The 13,357-nt window shown below is 49.1% G+C and overlaps 1 protein-coding gene across 2 annotated transcripts in view; it reads left to right on the forward strand.

Annotated features, from left to right (window-relative positions):
* The window catches only part of NOL10 (nucleolar protein 10), an 86,800-nt gene extending 82,528 nt beyond the window's left edge, over positions 1-4,272 (forward strand). For both annotated transcript variants that reach the window (XM_082357514.1, XM_082357515.1), the window contains one exon: positions 3,440-4,272. In XM_082357514.1, the coding sequence (XP_082213640.1) occupies positions 3,440-3,559 (120 nt within the window). In that variant the 3' untranslated portion in view covers positions 3,560-4,272. The remainder of the gene's footprint in view (positions 1-3,439) is intronic.
* Positions 4,273-13,357: the final 9,085 nt, after the last annotated feature.

Here is a 13,357-nt window from a genome sequence, read left to right on the forward strand (position 1 = left end):
TTACACTTCTCATTTAAATAAGCCAAAACTGGCTGTGTGTTCAGACGAGCTCATTGTGCCTATACCTGGTTTCTTAGAAATTCTCTGTGTACCATCAGACATTTCCCGATTCCCTCTGAAGTCCAGGAGGCCGAGGGGGCGTCAGGCGCATGGCAGCTGTGGGAGGACCTCAGGCTCGCGGCCGCCCCGGCCCTGCGCTCCCTCTGTGGCTCGGAGTGAGCTTCAGGGAGGAGGCGTGCACGCTCCTTTCCCGCTTTTTCCCCTTAATTGGAAGGTACTGAGTTGAATATCAGTTTGTAATTCATGGTAAAGTGAAAATAAGATGGCTCTGATTTTCTTGGGGTTTTTTTTTTCCCTGAAACCAAAAGAAGCACTAAGTAAAAAATACTTAAAACAGCCTCGTGGTTGAGTCTAGCAGAGGCTTGGAAACTATTTTTGGGAATGCGTCAATTGGTGTTTGGCTTATGCCTGTTTTATCATTCGACTAACAAAATTTGAACTATTAAGTCTTAGTTTGATTTAAGACTATTTAGGGAATTGTTTGTATATTTGTTTATACGTATCTTTTTATACTACGGGTACGATACAGTCAGGTAAGATCTCGAGTTTTCCCAGTTTTTTCATATGTGAATCAAATAGAGGAAGAAAACCTATGCTTTGATATTATTTAAAATTGTGAGGTGGCAAAACTGGGATTAGGTCCCAAATCGTGTTTCAGATGTCCTGCAGCTCAGTTCCTCAGGGGCCCTGGGCCGCTGCTAGTGCGAGGGTGTGGGTTTGTGCTCACCCTCCCCTGTCCCTGTGACCGGACTGCTGTGGATGTGGGGAAGGAGTCGGGACAGGAACAAGGAGGGGAGTGAGCTAGTTGGCTCTTCGGTCATAGCGCATCGGTCACATGATGGCGACGTCTTCCAAGTACAGCCGCCTTTCAGAAAGGGGCTGATGAGAGGTTTTTCTGGACAGGGGTTTGTCTGCAGGACGATCGCTCTTGCTTATGAGCTCCTGTGTAGGCTCCTGCCTTGTGGGGACCAGTGGGCAGGGCCTCGTGGAAAGGGGCTTTGCCACCAGACACATAAGGGAAATCTACGACTGATGTCTGTATTAGAGACGCATAACAGCACCTGACTTAAAAGCCCCACCCAGAACACCCTGTTCATCTTTATTTTATTTTCCCAAAGTTATTTGGACAAGAAGCACTTTTTTTAGGGATACTTTTTTTAAAAAATTAATTAATTTATTTATTTTTGGCTGCGTTGGGTCTTTGTTGCTGCGCGCGGGCTTTCCCTAGTTGCAGCGAGCAGGGGCTACTCTTTGTTGCAGTGCGTGGGCTTCTCATCGCGGTGGCTTCTCTTGTTGCAGAGCATGGGCTCTAGGCGCACAGGCTTCAGTAGTTGCGGCACGCAGGGTCACTAGTTGTGACTCGCGGGCTCTAGAGCTCAGGCTCAGTAGTCGTGGGGCACAGGCTTAGTTGCTCCGCGGCATGTGGGATCTTCCCGGACCAGGGCTCGAACCCGTGTCCCCTGCACTGGCAGGTGGATTCTTAACCACTGTGCCATCAGGGAAGCCCTAGGGATACTTTTTAACATGAAAAAACAAATTGACTGACTTTACAGGGGTCTTGATGACACCGTTATTTGGTCTGCTAGGGAGTATGCGGTTTCCCTCGGGGTTTCTGACTTTTCCGTTAATAAATGTGTATCAAATACCTGCTCTGTGCCACATGCTGGGGATACACAGAACAGGACAGACTTGGTCTTTGCCACCGCAGTCCTCAGGCTGTAGAGGGGGCTACACATACAGTCACGTCACTGTAACGTGGGACGTGCTCCCAGGGAGGCCCGGGGCTGTGAGTGTCAGGGGCCCGGCCTGGACCGTGGAGTGCGGGGCGGGTGAGTGAGGGACAGGCTGGGTCCTAGAGTCAGGTCAGAGCCTGGGTGGGGCAGGCAGGCTGCTCGGGGATCTGAAGGCGCCTACGCGTGTGAAACAGCCATCTTGGGGAGGGGAACTGTGGCTTCGGGTGTAACTGGAAAGACGTGTAGGGCTGTCCTGTGGGGCCTCGTGAGTAGGTCATGTTCAATTTTAACCTCAATCCTAAGAGCCGTGGAAAGTTATTGAAAAGTTCTAGTTAGCAGAAGACTACATACTGTTTTTATTTTTAAAAAGTCCTGTGGCTGGAGGCTCCTCCCCTGCAGTGAGGGGCCCGTGGGGTGCGGACAGCACCCCGGGCTGGGACGGGGCCAAGGTAGAGCCAAGGGGAGGAGTACACAGGGCAGGCTTTATTTTGAAAAGGCTTTGCAAAAATGGTAATAATCAGAAAAAGAACTTAAATAATTATTCGGAATCTCTAAGAGTCTCCTAGAATAGGGGCGATTCCTCTCTTTTTGGTCTTATAAGTTGCTTTCCTTTCTCACGATTCCCTCACCTTCCAACTCTTTAAAGTATTGAATGATACCAGCTGGAAGTGAACACAGAGACTTTCTCTTCAAGACTAAAATACAAATGAGTATTTTCAGGTGCATGGAAAATACAGGTCACAGGCAGGCAGGCTGCGTACGTAGGTGTCTATAAGGCAGTGTTTTTCAACCTTTAAAAATTTGTCCCTGCCACTGCTTTCACAGTTACCTTCTGTCAGTTCCACCGGCTAAGAATTTTTTTTTGAGCTTCACGGTTAGGAGTTTGTATTATCCAAACCACCAAAAGTGTTTTTAAAACTATGTAGCTCTTACCTTCATCGCGGATTCTGCGTTGAAACTCCTCTCTTTTAAGAATTTCTGCTAAACGTAGTGAAACTGTTAGGAGGAGGTCTGGCTCTCGCCTGAGTGTTGAGAACAGTGCCTTTCAGGCAGCCCGCCTAGAACCCACGCACCCACTCCAGCCATGAACTTGTGACTGACGTGTCTGCTGAGCTTTTATCAGCATTTAATGGTAGATCTCTGCCTTTCAAGGGGAGTGTGACTTTTTGGAAATAGCCAAAAACTCTTTGGAACCAGCTCTGGAGACTGAATGCTTAATCATGGGTGGGTTATTATACGCTTTCAGGACACAGAAGTACTTTTGTGTCTTTAAGACAGTGTGAGTAAACTAATGAATGGCTCTGGCTTGTAAACGAAAGACAGTTCTACACGAGAAGTCGTGGACATCTTGAAAGCAATGGCGTCTCTTAAAGTTGGGCTCTCCTGGGAGGGGCCGTGTTGTGTGGGGAGTTGGAAAGCCAGCCTCAGACTGTGTGGTTTAGACCCGTGTGTCAAGGCCGTTCTCTTACCCAGGGGTTTAGGATTTCAGGTTTCGCAGTGATGGTAAATGTTGGCTCTCGTCCTGCTGTGCCTGCCGGAGCATGGCAGTGACTGGTGGTTGTGCTGTTGGCGTTCTGAGGGTCACAAAAAAGGGGTGTTGGCCTTTCCTTTCTCTTTCTCTCTCCTCATTTAATTTTCTCTTTTAGTCGGAACAGCAGAAGCAGCAGCAGGAGGCTGAGAAACTGCACCGACAAGAGAGGAAGACCCTCCGCCGTTCGGCCGGTCACCTGAGGTCCAGGCCCCGGAGAGGACGGCCGTTCCACTGAGTCTGGAACTGATCCCACGTGTGAGTCGGAGGAGCTCGCCTCCCCTACTTGACCGTCGTTAGAGGGTGTTGTCTGCGCCGGGGACGCGCGCTCCCGAAGCCCCGCGGAAACCCTCGCTGCGTCTGCGGGGGTCAGCATCTGGCAGCGGGTCCCAGGCCTCTGGTCAGACCGCGGGGCTGGGCCCGCTGGCCGTGCGGTGCCCCCAGGGCGCTTCTGTGCCTTGTGGCTCCCCGAGAACATTGTCCCTTTCCCCTGGTTTTAATCAAGTAAACGAGGTGGTGGTTTTTGAATGTTGTGAAACGTGCACCGTGACATGAGAGGTTCTCTTGTGCTGAAAACCGGGACTGACGGTCTTCCAGAAACGTTCTTGCACTGCCTGCCGCCATCCATGAATCAGCCACCCCGAGATGCCATTCCTGTCTTGCCTGACTTGCGAGCGTCGGTCATGTTTATGTTTATAAGGATATGCTGGTAGCTGTGTTGCTTGTTTATGTGTTAGTTTGGGATTTTTTAAAACATATTTTTATACCAAGAGAATATAAAGTAATGGTAATAACAGTCTAAAACAAGAAGTGGAAGCTACTGGATATTCTTTTAACTTGGCACAAGATTAAATACAGATTTTTTTTTTTTATTCTGTTTCTTAAGTGTAATTAGAGACGTACTGGCTGGAGAAAATGTTTATAAAAATAAATGCTTTCATTTGAACAGCTTCTTGGAGAGAGACCCATTCCTTGAGTTAATTTGAAAAATAACTTTGGTTTCCTTAGTTTTTTTGTGTATGAATGTGATTTTGGAGGTGCGTTTCTTTATGTACAACTGGGAGAGTGACTCTTTGGATTGTAGATGATAGACTCGAACTTGAAATGCTGTGAGCAAAAAGGCAAAGGCGTTAATTAACACAGCCAGGCTGTAGAGCCTTACTGCCTCGGGACACCTGGATCCAGGCCTTCCAAACTCAGGCCGGTCGGCCCTCCTTTCTTGTCTCCCTCCTGTTTCAGCATTACTCCTGTCTCCTCAGGTCTCCCGTCTTCTCTTCCTACACCCCCTCCCCGCTGTAGCTCCGCTCCTGTGCAGACTGGCCTGCTCCCCCAGGCAGGGGACAGCGTGGGGCACACTGTTAGCTCTGTGGTCTGAGAGAGAGGGTACGTTTCCAGAAAAAAGGCGTGTGTGTGTGTGTGTGTGTGTGTGTGTGTGTGTGTGTGGACAGACACGGTCACCAGAAAGAGACTCTGGTTACGCGGGCAGCCAACCCAACTTGTGTTGTGATACCAGAGGGTCCCCCACCTGTTTGGTACTTTCCTTTCTCAGCTGGTCCCCTAAGCTATTCACGGGGCTTCAGCTTTCTGTGGCTTGCTTTTCTGTTTCCCACGCTGCTGTCTTCAGGAGCTGGGAGTTTGAGAAGAAGTTAGAGAAGGACACTGCCAGCTGGAGTTTTTCTCCAGGGGTTGAGGGTTGTTCTCCAGACCTGTTTCCTGGGGTCAGGCGCTTCCGTACATACGCCTGGCCTTCCCGGGCCCCCCTTTTCCTTCTTTCTTCGGGGTCCTCCGTGTGATGCGGGGAGCCGGTACACCTTGTGCCAGATTCCAGAAGCAGTGCTGCAGCTGGCAGAGGGGCCTCATTCGCCCTGTGAAGCTAGGGCTCGTCTGAGTCCGGAGCATTGCCAGGGCCAGGAGGATGGTGTGGGCCCATTCTGGACGCTTGGGACGCTGGCAACGGGGCCGGCCTGACCCAGGGTGGAGTCCCAGGCCTGTTGCTACCAGTTCTGTGCCCACTGACCGTAACTTCTCTGAGTCTCGTTTCCTCCTGTAAGTGGGCCTGATGCTTCATTTTGGTGCGGAGCGAACGCGGCCCGTACGTGCACGAGCACCTCGCACGGGTTCAGGAGCGCTCGACGAAGTGCTCGCTCAGCAGCCCCCCCCCCCCCCAGCACACGCGCCCCTCTGAACTCAACATACTCTTTTTTTTTTTTTAATATTTTATTTATTTATTTTTGGCTGTGTCGGGTCTTAGTTGTGGCATGCGGGCTTAGTTGCTCCGTGGCATGTGGGATCTTAGTTCCCTGGCCAGGGATTGAACCCGCATCCCCTGCATTGGAAGGTGGATTCTTAACCACTGGACCACCAGGGAAGTCCCTCAACATATTCTTTAATATCAAGATTTTCCTAGAGCGAGGTGCCCCTCAGCTTTTGTTCTGGGGGATTCCTGAAAGGGCAGATGGAGGGCCTGAGCTGAAGCTGTGAGGGACATTCGAGAAAAACTTGCTGGATAGATAGAAAGCTGCAGAGCACATCCTCCAGGCCCCGCTGTTCCCCTAGCGACCCCTTAAACAGCCCCGCCTCTTCAGGGTGGCGATTCCTGAAGCACCTGCTGCAATGCCCCCATTTCTTTGAAGTCTTCTGTTTTAAAAATGTTAAACATGAGTTTCGTGCTCCATAATTTCCCTGTGTTTCTGATAGCTTCCTCAGCAGCCCGATACTGTGGCGTGCTTCTCTAGGGCAGGGCGTTCCTGAGCCAGTAGGAGACGCCCAGCCTAAAGCTGGGGGCGTGGGTTTTACCTCAGGACCACCCTGCGGTTACTGAGTCATGACTTCTCTAAGCCTGCCTGTGCCAGATCCCCTTCGTTCTCTGATACCCTCAACCTGATGCCTAATATGGTTTTTTTTTGGCTCCGACTATTAACAGAAAGTTGTTTGCAGCAGCTGGGGCAGTGGTTACTTCTGGAGAGAGGGGAAAGTGGTTGAAGGGGGACGTGATGGGGCAGCTGGCACCTGGCTGGTCCTAGTCCTTCACCTGGGTGCTCAGCTACCCTCATGACTTGTACACTTTCCTGTGTCATGTGATACTTCAGTTAAAGTCATAAGAGACAGAATTATTTCATCAAAGTCACATGTACCCAGGATAACAAATTCCCCACTAATCCGTAACTACTAACAGTAGAAGGTATATCTTTCCAAATATTTTTCTGTTGTATGAACAACTGTATACTATTACCGTACCTACCACGATGCCAACGTGTCGTGCCATTTGTGATGTTCCTCACACTGTAACGTGCTGTTCAAGTACCATTCATGGACGTCTTACTACGCCTGCAACTGAAATGATTAAAGTTCCTAAGACAATTGTACGGGTTTCCACCTCATGAAAGACCTGCCTCACTTATCCTCCAGCTGCCGTGAGAAGAATGGGCAGAAGTGCCGAGGCCCTTGGGTGAGCCGGGGTGGGGGGGGGCCTGGACGGGGCGGAGGCGGTGGTGGGACCTGATTTGTTTTGAAGGTGCGTTGGCAGGATTTGGGCTGGGCTGGCGGCGCAGCTTGAGGGGCAGAGGAGGCTGCGGCCCCAGTGCTGGGCACCCCCCCGGCCCCGGCAAGGATGGAGCTGTCACTGACTCGCCCGGAGGACAGAGCCGGTGTGGGGCTGCGGGGGTGAGGACGGATTCCACTCGGACCACATCCGATCAGGTCCCTTCTCCTCTGAGAACCCTGCAGGGGCTACCCTCAGAGCAGACACCCAGATCCTCAGAGCCTCCACGGCATGGTGTGGTCAGGCCCTTCTGCGCCCCCTTCAGTTACTCCTCGTCGCCATGTGATGCTGTTTCTGGAACACGCAGAGTGTCTCTTAAGCCGGGGCCTCCACAGCTGCCATTTCCTCTGCCTGGAGCGCTCTCTCGTCGGCCCACGGCATGTCTGTCTCACCTTTCAGGTCACGACCACCCTGTGTAGAATTGTCCCACCCCTGCTCCCAGCACCGATACCCACCTCAATGTGCTTTAAGAGAAGAAAAACAGACAAACTTATTACTATGGAAAATTTCAAACACAAACCAAAGTCGAGAACAGTTTAATGAGCTTCCGTGTACGCATTCATCATCCAGCTTCAGTAATTAACCACAGAAGCTCATCCTGTTTCCTCTTTACTCCTGGCCACTGGCCCTTTGTTTTGAAGTGTTTTGATCCCAGACATCGTATCATTTTACAAGAAATATTCGTAGCACTTTACTTGTTTATTGTTTATCCCATCCTCCACCCCACACCAGAATGTGACTTCCATAAGGATAGGGAGATAGTTTTTTCTTTTCTCTTCTGGTCTGTTTTGTTTACTGCTGTATATCTAGCACCTAGTACAATGCCTCGTTACATAGTAGCTACTTAATAAGTATTTATCAAATGAATAGTTGAGTCAAGTTAGATGAGGACGAAATAAGTATTTATCAAATGAATAGTTGTGTCAAGTTAGATGAGGACGGCAGATTTTGGATTGAATAGCAGAGGGGTGATTCTCACTTGACAAAAGCTTTTACAGAGCTGAAGGGCCTAATTGAATAGTTCAGGAAAGAAGAGGAAAAAAGGAATCAGAAGAAGTGACTATAGACAGCAGTTGGCAGGAGTTTGGGAATACAGGAGAACAGAAAATGTGAGATCAAGAGAGAGTTTTCTTTAAAACGGGAGAAATCCAGCATGACTGCACACCACTGGAAATAAGCCAGGAAAAGGAAACAGTGACGTCAGAGAGACAGGGGACAGTTATTGGAGTGATATCCATTAGCAGGTATAGCAGTTGCTATTGCCGTGTAATTGCCCCAAAACATAGTGGCTTAAAGTAACGGTTATCCAACAGCCTCAGTGGACCAGGAATTCAGGAGCAGCTTTGCTGGGTGGTTCTGACTCCTGGTCTCTCGTGAAGATACAATCAAGACGTCAGCCAAGGCCACAGTCGTCTAAAGTCTTGACTGGGCCCAGAGGATCCCTCTTCCAAGCTCAGACACATGGCTGTCGGCAGGAGGCCTCAGTTCCGTGCCCCATGGGCCTCTCCATAGGGCTGCTCGAGTGTCCTCCCTCCCCAAGAGCAAGGGATCCCAGACAGCAAGAGAGACCAAGACAGAAGCCACTGTGCTTTTTATGACCTGGTGTCAGGGGTGGCACGTCATCACTTACCCTTTCTTTGATTTGTTACAAGTGAGTCACTAAGTACAGCCCACTCACAGTGGGAGAGGAATTGGGTACCATCTTTTGAGTGGAGGGAGTATCCTGTAGGGTTGCCAGATAAAATACAGGGCACCCAATTACATTTAAATTTCAGATAAACATAACTTATTAGTACAGCTATGTCCCAAATATTGCATGGGGCATACTTATATTAAAAAAAATCATACATCTGAAAATCAAATGTGATGGATGATCTGTATTTTTATTTGCTAGATTTGGCAACCCTAGAAAGAATCTGTAGACAAATTTTAGCACCCACACACTAGCCTGAGAGGGAATGGGATAGAGTGCACAGAGACACCGACCTCACACAGACACACAGGCAGAGGCCACTGGGGTTCAGATAGGCAACAGAGAGGCAGGTGGACGTTCTCTTCTAATAGCTTCTGTTTTCTCATTGGGCCAAGGTGAGCTTCTTCCCCCGCTCACCGTGTCTTGAACTTCTGTGCTTACACACCAAGCTCACCCTTGATTCAGAACCCTTTGTTCTGGCTGAATCTCTTAATCCCCAGGAACTGTCCATCCCGTTCCTTTCTCTCCTTCCTGCCCCTCCACCCACCGTGAGCATCTTTGTAGAACACCAATTGCTTCCTCAGAGTAATAAAACACAGGACATAAGAGTTGAGAAGTCTGGGTTCTGCTTTTGCTTTTCCTCGGATTTTATTGCCTCTCTGAGTTTCCAGAATCTTACCTCAGTGTTTTTCAAATTTTTTTTTTTTTTACCGTGTCCCACAGTAAGAAATACATTTGACACTGTGACCCAGAACACGTGTATCAAAAGTGTTACAAACTGTACCTCCCAGTATATAAAGCAGGCTGGCATTTTTCTGTTCTGTCCTATTACATTTCCTTTACCCCACCATCCTCCCCCAAATAAGTTCACACCTATTAAATTGATTACATGACCCAGTAATGATGGCTCCAGCCCCGAGTTGGAAATTGCCACCTACCCTGACAGATGGATTTGTCTTCATGCTCCAGGAGCATGTTGGCAAAACCCCCTAAAATTTGTCCCGCAAACCTGTAATTGTTGCTATAACTTCTAATAGTGATAAATTGTGTAGTGAGACATTTTTTTTTTTTAAGATTTATTTTTATTGATTGATTGCTATGTTGGGTCTTCGTTTCTGCGCTAGGGCTTTCTCTAGTTGCGGCAAGTGGGGGCCACTCTTCATCGCGGTGCGCGGGCCTCTCACTACCGCGGCCTCTCCCGTTGCGGAGCACAGGCTCCAGACGCGCAGGCTCAGTAGTTGTGGCTCACAGGCCTAGTTGCTCCGCGGCATGTGGGATCTTCCCAGACCAGGGCGCGAACTCGTGTCCCCTGCATTAGCAGGCAGATTCTCAACCACTGCCCCACCAGGGAAGCCCTGTAGTGAGACATTTTGCTGGAGCTTCCATGAGAATTTTTTTTTTGACTGAATGCACAAGATGAGTATTTCAGTGACTTTTCTTTTTTTCAAAGCTCTATCTTCAGCACAAATTAAATGCAAAATAGATTTTATAGAAGAACAGTTTGGGTGGTTTTATAAGAAAATTTAAAAGATTTTATGGTTGTTAAGTAAACTTTCGATGCATTAAAAATCTGATTGTTTTTTGATTGATTTTGGTTTTGAAATGATTTTTAAACCTCACATTACCTATGTAGCCATGAAGTTGAAACAAAATCCTGGAGTTTATGCCGTCATTGTTTTTAAGCAAATGTAGATGATGGTAGTTACATAACCATTTTACTCTTTGTAAAAGACCTGCCTCCATATTTCTTACCTGATAGAAAACTCATCTCTCATTTGCACTGAGAATACTAAAAGTAATGTATTTTAATCCAAGAAAAGTCCAAAGTAAATTAACATGTTGGGTCTTGAAGTGACTGAATTCTACTCAAAACTTTGAAAGAGGACAGCAAAGTATTAGAAAAAGTATATGTATAAATAAATACTATAAGTAGATACTTGATTATTTCCTCGACATCCCTGTGCAAGTTGGCATAAATTATTTTCTTCTCTTTGGGAAAATATGGAGTTGCCTTATATTTGGAGTGTCCTTATATTTAGGCCTATATAAGTGGCTTGATTTAGGATACCACACACCTTTTTGAAGTAGGGGAAATTCCAGTCCTAATAATTTTTATTCCTGAAATTCATGTTTTATCCACATGTAAATTTTCCAAAATTAGTGCAATAAAAAGTCTGTGACATTTGAATGAATTCTCTTGGGAATTAGGGTGCCACCTCCTACTCAAGGCATGTAACCTTGATCATGAACACATCCTGGGTGAATGGAAATGTATTAGAAGATGCTCTGTCCTTGCCCTTAAAGATAGGATGGGCCTGGAGCCAGGTTTCAGGAAGGACACAGCTCAGGGTGTTTGTGGGGCGTCCTGCTGCCCAGCTGTCCTGCAGGGGCTGGAAATCACCCATACACTCCCAGTCTTCCTGTCTACGCACGCGCGCACACACACACACACACACACATCTTAATTGAGGAGGAAGTTGTTATTCTCTGACGGTGCTGGGTTCCAGACTCTGAGACTATTTTGTAAACCCAGATGGAACTTCAAAGTTATAGGGCCACAAGCTTTCCTGTTGGGTGGGAGGGAGGCCAACTGTATTTTTCTAGTAGCCTTGGGTTTCTTTCAGACTCAGGACAGTCATGAATCCTAGACTCTCGGGATTTGACGGGACCGACCTTCCAGTTCAGCTGGCCACACACCTGCCCGATTGGATTTCCCCTGTCCTGTCCCTTTGAACTCACCATCCAGTCTCTGCTGACATACCCAGCTGACAAATGGCCTTCTTCCTGGTTCAGATGCTCCAACTGTGAGTTAAAACTGGGGGAGTTGAAACCTCCCTCCCCCCACCCTTCCTCCCGTCCCTGCTGGGTCTGCCTCCTAGGTCTCTGCAGGGCAAGTTGAATGTCTCCGGGCGGCCCCGCCCAGCCCTCCTGCCCTCCCCCCATTCCTGTACTGAAGCCCTGCAGATGGGGAGGCTCATCTCCTGCGTTTGCCAGATCTGAGACCCGCTTCTCCCGCCCTGCTTGGCTCCTTTGCGCGTTGGGCGCTGTCTGGTCCGTGGCTGATCCTCGTGCACTGCACAGGTGCGGACGTGCCCCGGGATTTCCTCCTCCTCTCACAAGACCACCCCTTGCACCTTTCATCTGTGTGCCCTCTGATGCCTCGGGTCACCTCGCCCGAAACACCCAGCATCGACCCCTTGCCCCCACCAACCCTCAGCCCAAGTACTTCTTCCTCTGCCTCGTTGCTCATCCAGTCACCTGAGTCAAAAATCATGGTTCGTATCAGTATCGATGGATTACACCGTGCAAGTGACCAAGCAAAGGGCCGTGTTCTCGTGGGGCTTCCATTTTCACGGGGGGACAGCCACTGTCTCACAAACGTCGTGAGGGTGAAGAGGGCCACGAGGGCTGGGTCAGCGGCAGGTGGGACAGGGGACAGAGCCCGACTCTGAGCCAACTAGGCTGGGTCAGGATAGGCCTTGTTGAGAAGGTGAGATCTGAGAAAAGGCTTGAAGGAGGGGAGGAAGGGTGGCCAAGCTGCTGGGGGAGGAACATTTTAGGCAGAGATACTGAAAAGCCCCCAGAAATCTTGAGAAACAGAGTTTCTGATTCAGCGGGTCTGAGACGGGGCCAGAAACTTCGGGTTTCTAACACAGCAGCTGCCGCTGCTGCTGAGCTGGGTCCCCTTTGAGAGCCACCGAGCAGAGGCCCCAGGGCAGGCTTCTGCCTGGAGGTTGAAGGAAGAGCCTGTTGGCCAGTGTAGTGTCAGACTCTTGGCATGGAGGCAGGAGCGGCTTGGTGTCAGCTGTGTGCCCCTGCCGCCCCACCAGCCCTGGGAACATCTGGCCAAGTGTGCGGGATGATGCGGGCTCTGCAGGCTGTGAGCCCAGGCGGCGCGATGCTGGAGGAACAGCACCTCTGGACCCCAGACCCCTGACGGGCCGGCCTCCTCTCTCCCCTCCCCGCACCCCTAAGTCCCCTGGCTGGGCAGCCTTTTCTGCACAAGGATGGCAGCAGAATCTGGGGTCCCCCAGCCACACTGTGGGAAACTCTGAGCCTTTCATGATGAAGGGCTTCAAAACCCAGAATGGAGCCTGATGAGTAGAGAAAACAGACGGAAACAAGAGGAGACCTGGGTCTGGCCCAGACTTGCTCGTGGTTAAGCGGCGAAGTCACTTAACCCGTCCGTGCCTTGGTGTCTGCTTCTATAAAATGGGTTTAATAGTATCTGTCCCCTAAAGACTTCAGAGGGTGGAGCTTAATGAATGAGGTCCATTAAACTCCTCAGAAGAAAGGTGTAACTAAATATAAAGCACTATTGTAATTAGCTCTGGTTCTTTAACTAGGTCACATCTTGTTTTAAGAGGGTTACCATGACAACAGATTTGTTTGAAAAACACACATAAAAAAGGCGTGGCTGTAAATCTCACAATAATAAGTGAACTTTATTTTGCTGGTTTCTACTGCAGTTAAGAACTATATAGCTCCCTACCTATGGTCTTCCGTGGACGGTCAGCCATCGCGGCGACTGCTGGCTCCTGTGTCTGTGGCCAGGACTGCGTGACTATTTCTCCTGTGCACACAGCAGGCGCTTAATAAATGATTCTGAGCTGATGAAGTCCACAGGCTCTGACTGCTTGTTGGCTGCATAAAATGGAGATATCGTCACGCTATAACAACACTGACTGTATTAGTCAGGGTTCCCCAGAGAAGAGAACAAATAGGAGTAAAGATATAAAGAGATATAAATCTCTTTTTTAAAATTTATTTAATTTATTTATTTTTGGCTGCGCTGGGTCTTT

This window comes from Balaenoptera borealis (assembly GCF_965194805.1).
Source record: "Balaenoptera borealis genome assembly, chromosome: 15".
NCBI lineage: Eukaryota > Metazoa > Chordata > Mammalia > Artiodactyla > Balaenopteridae > Balaenoptera > Balaenoptera borealis.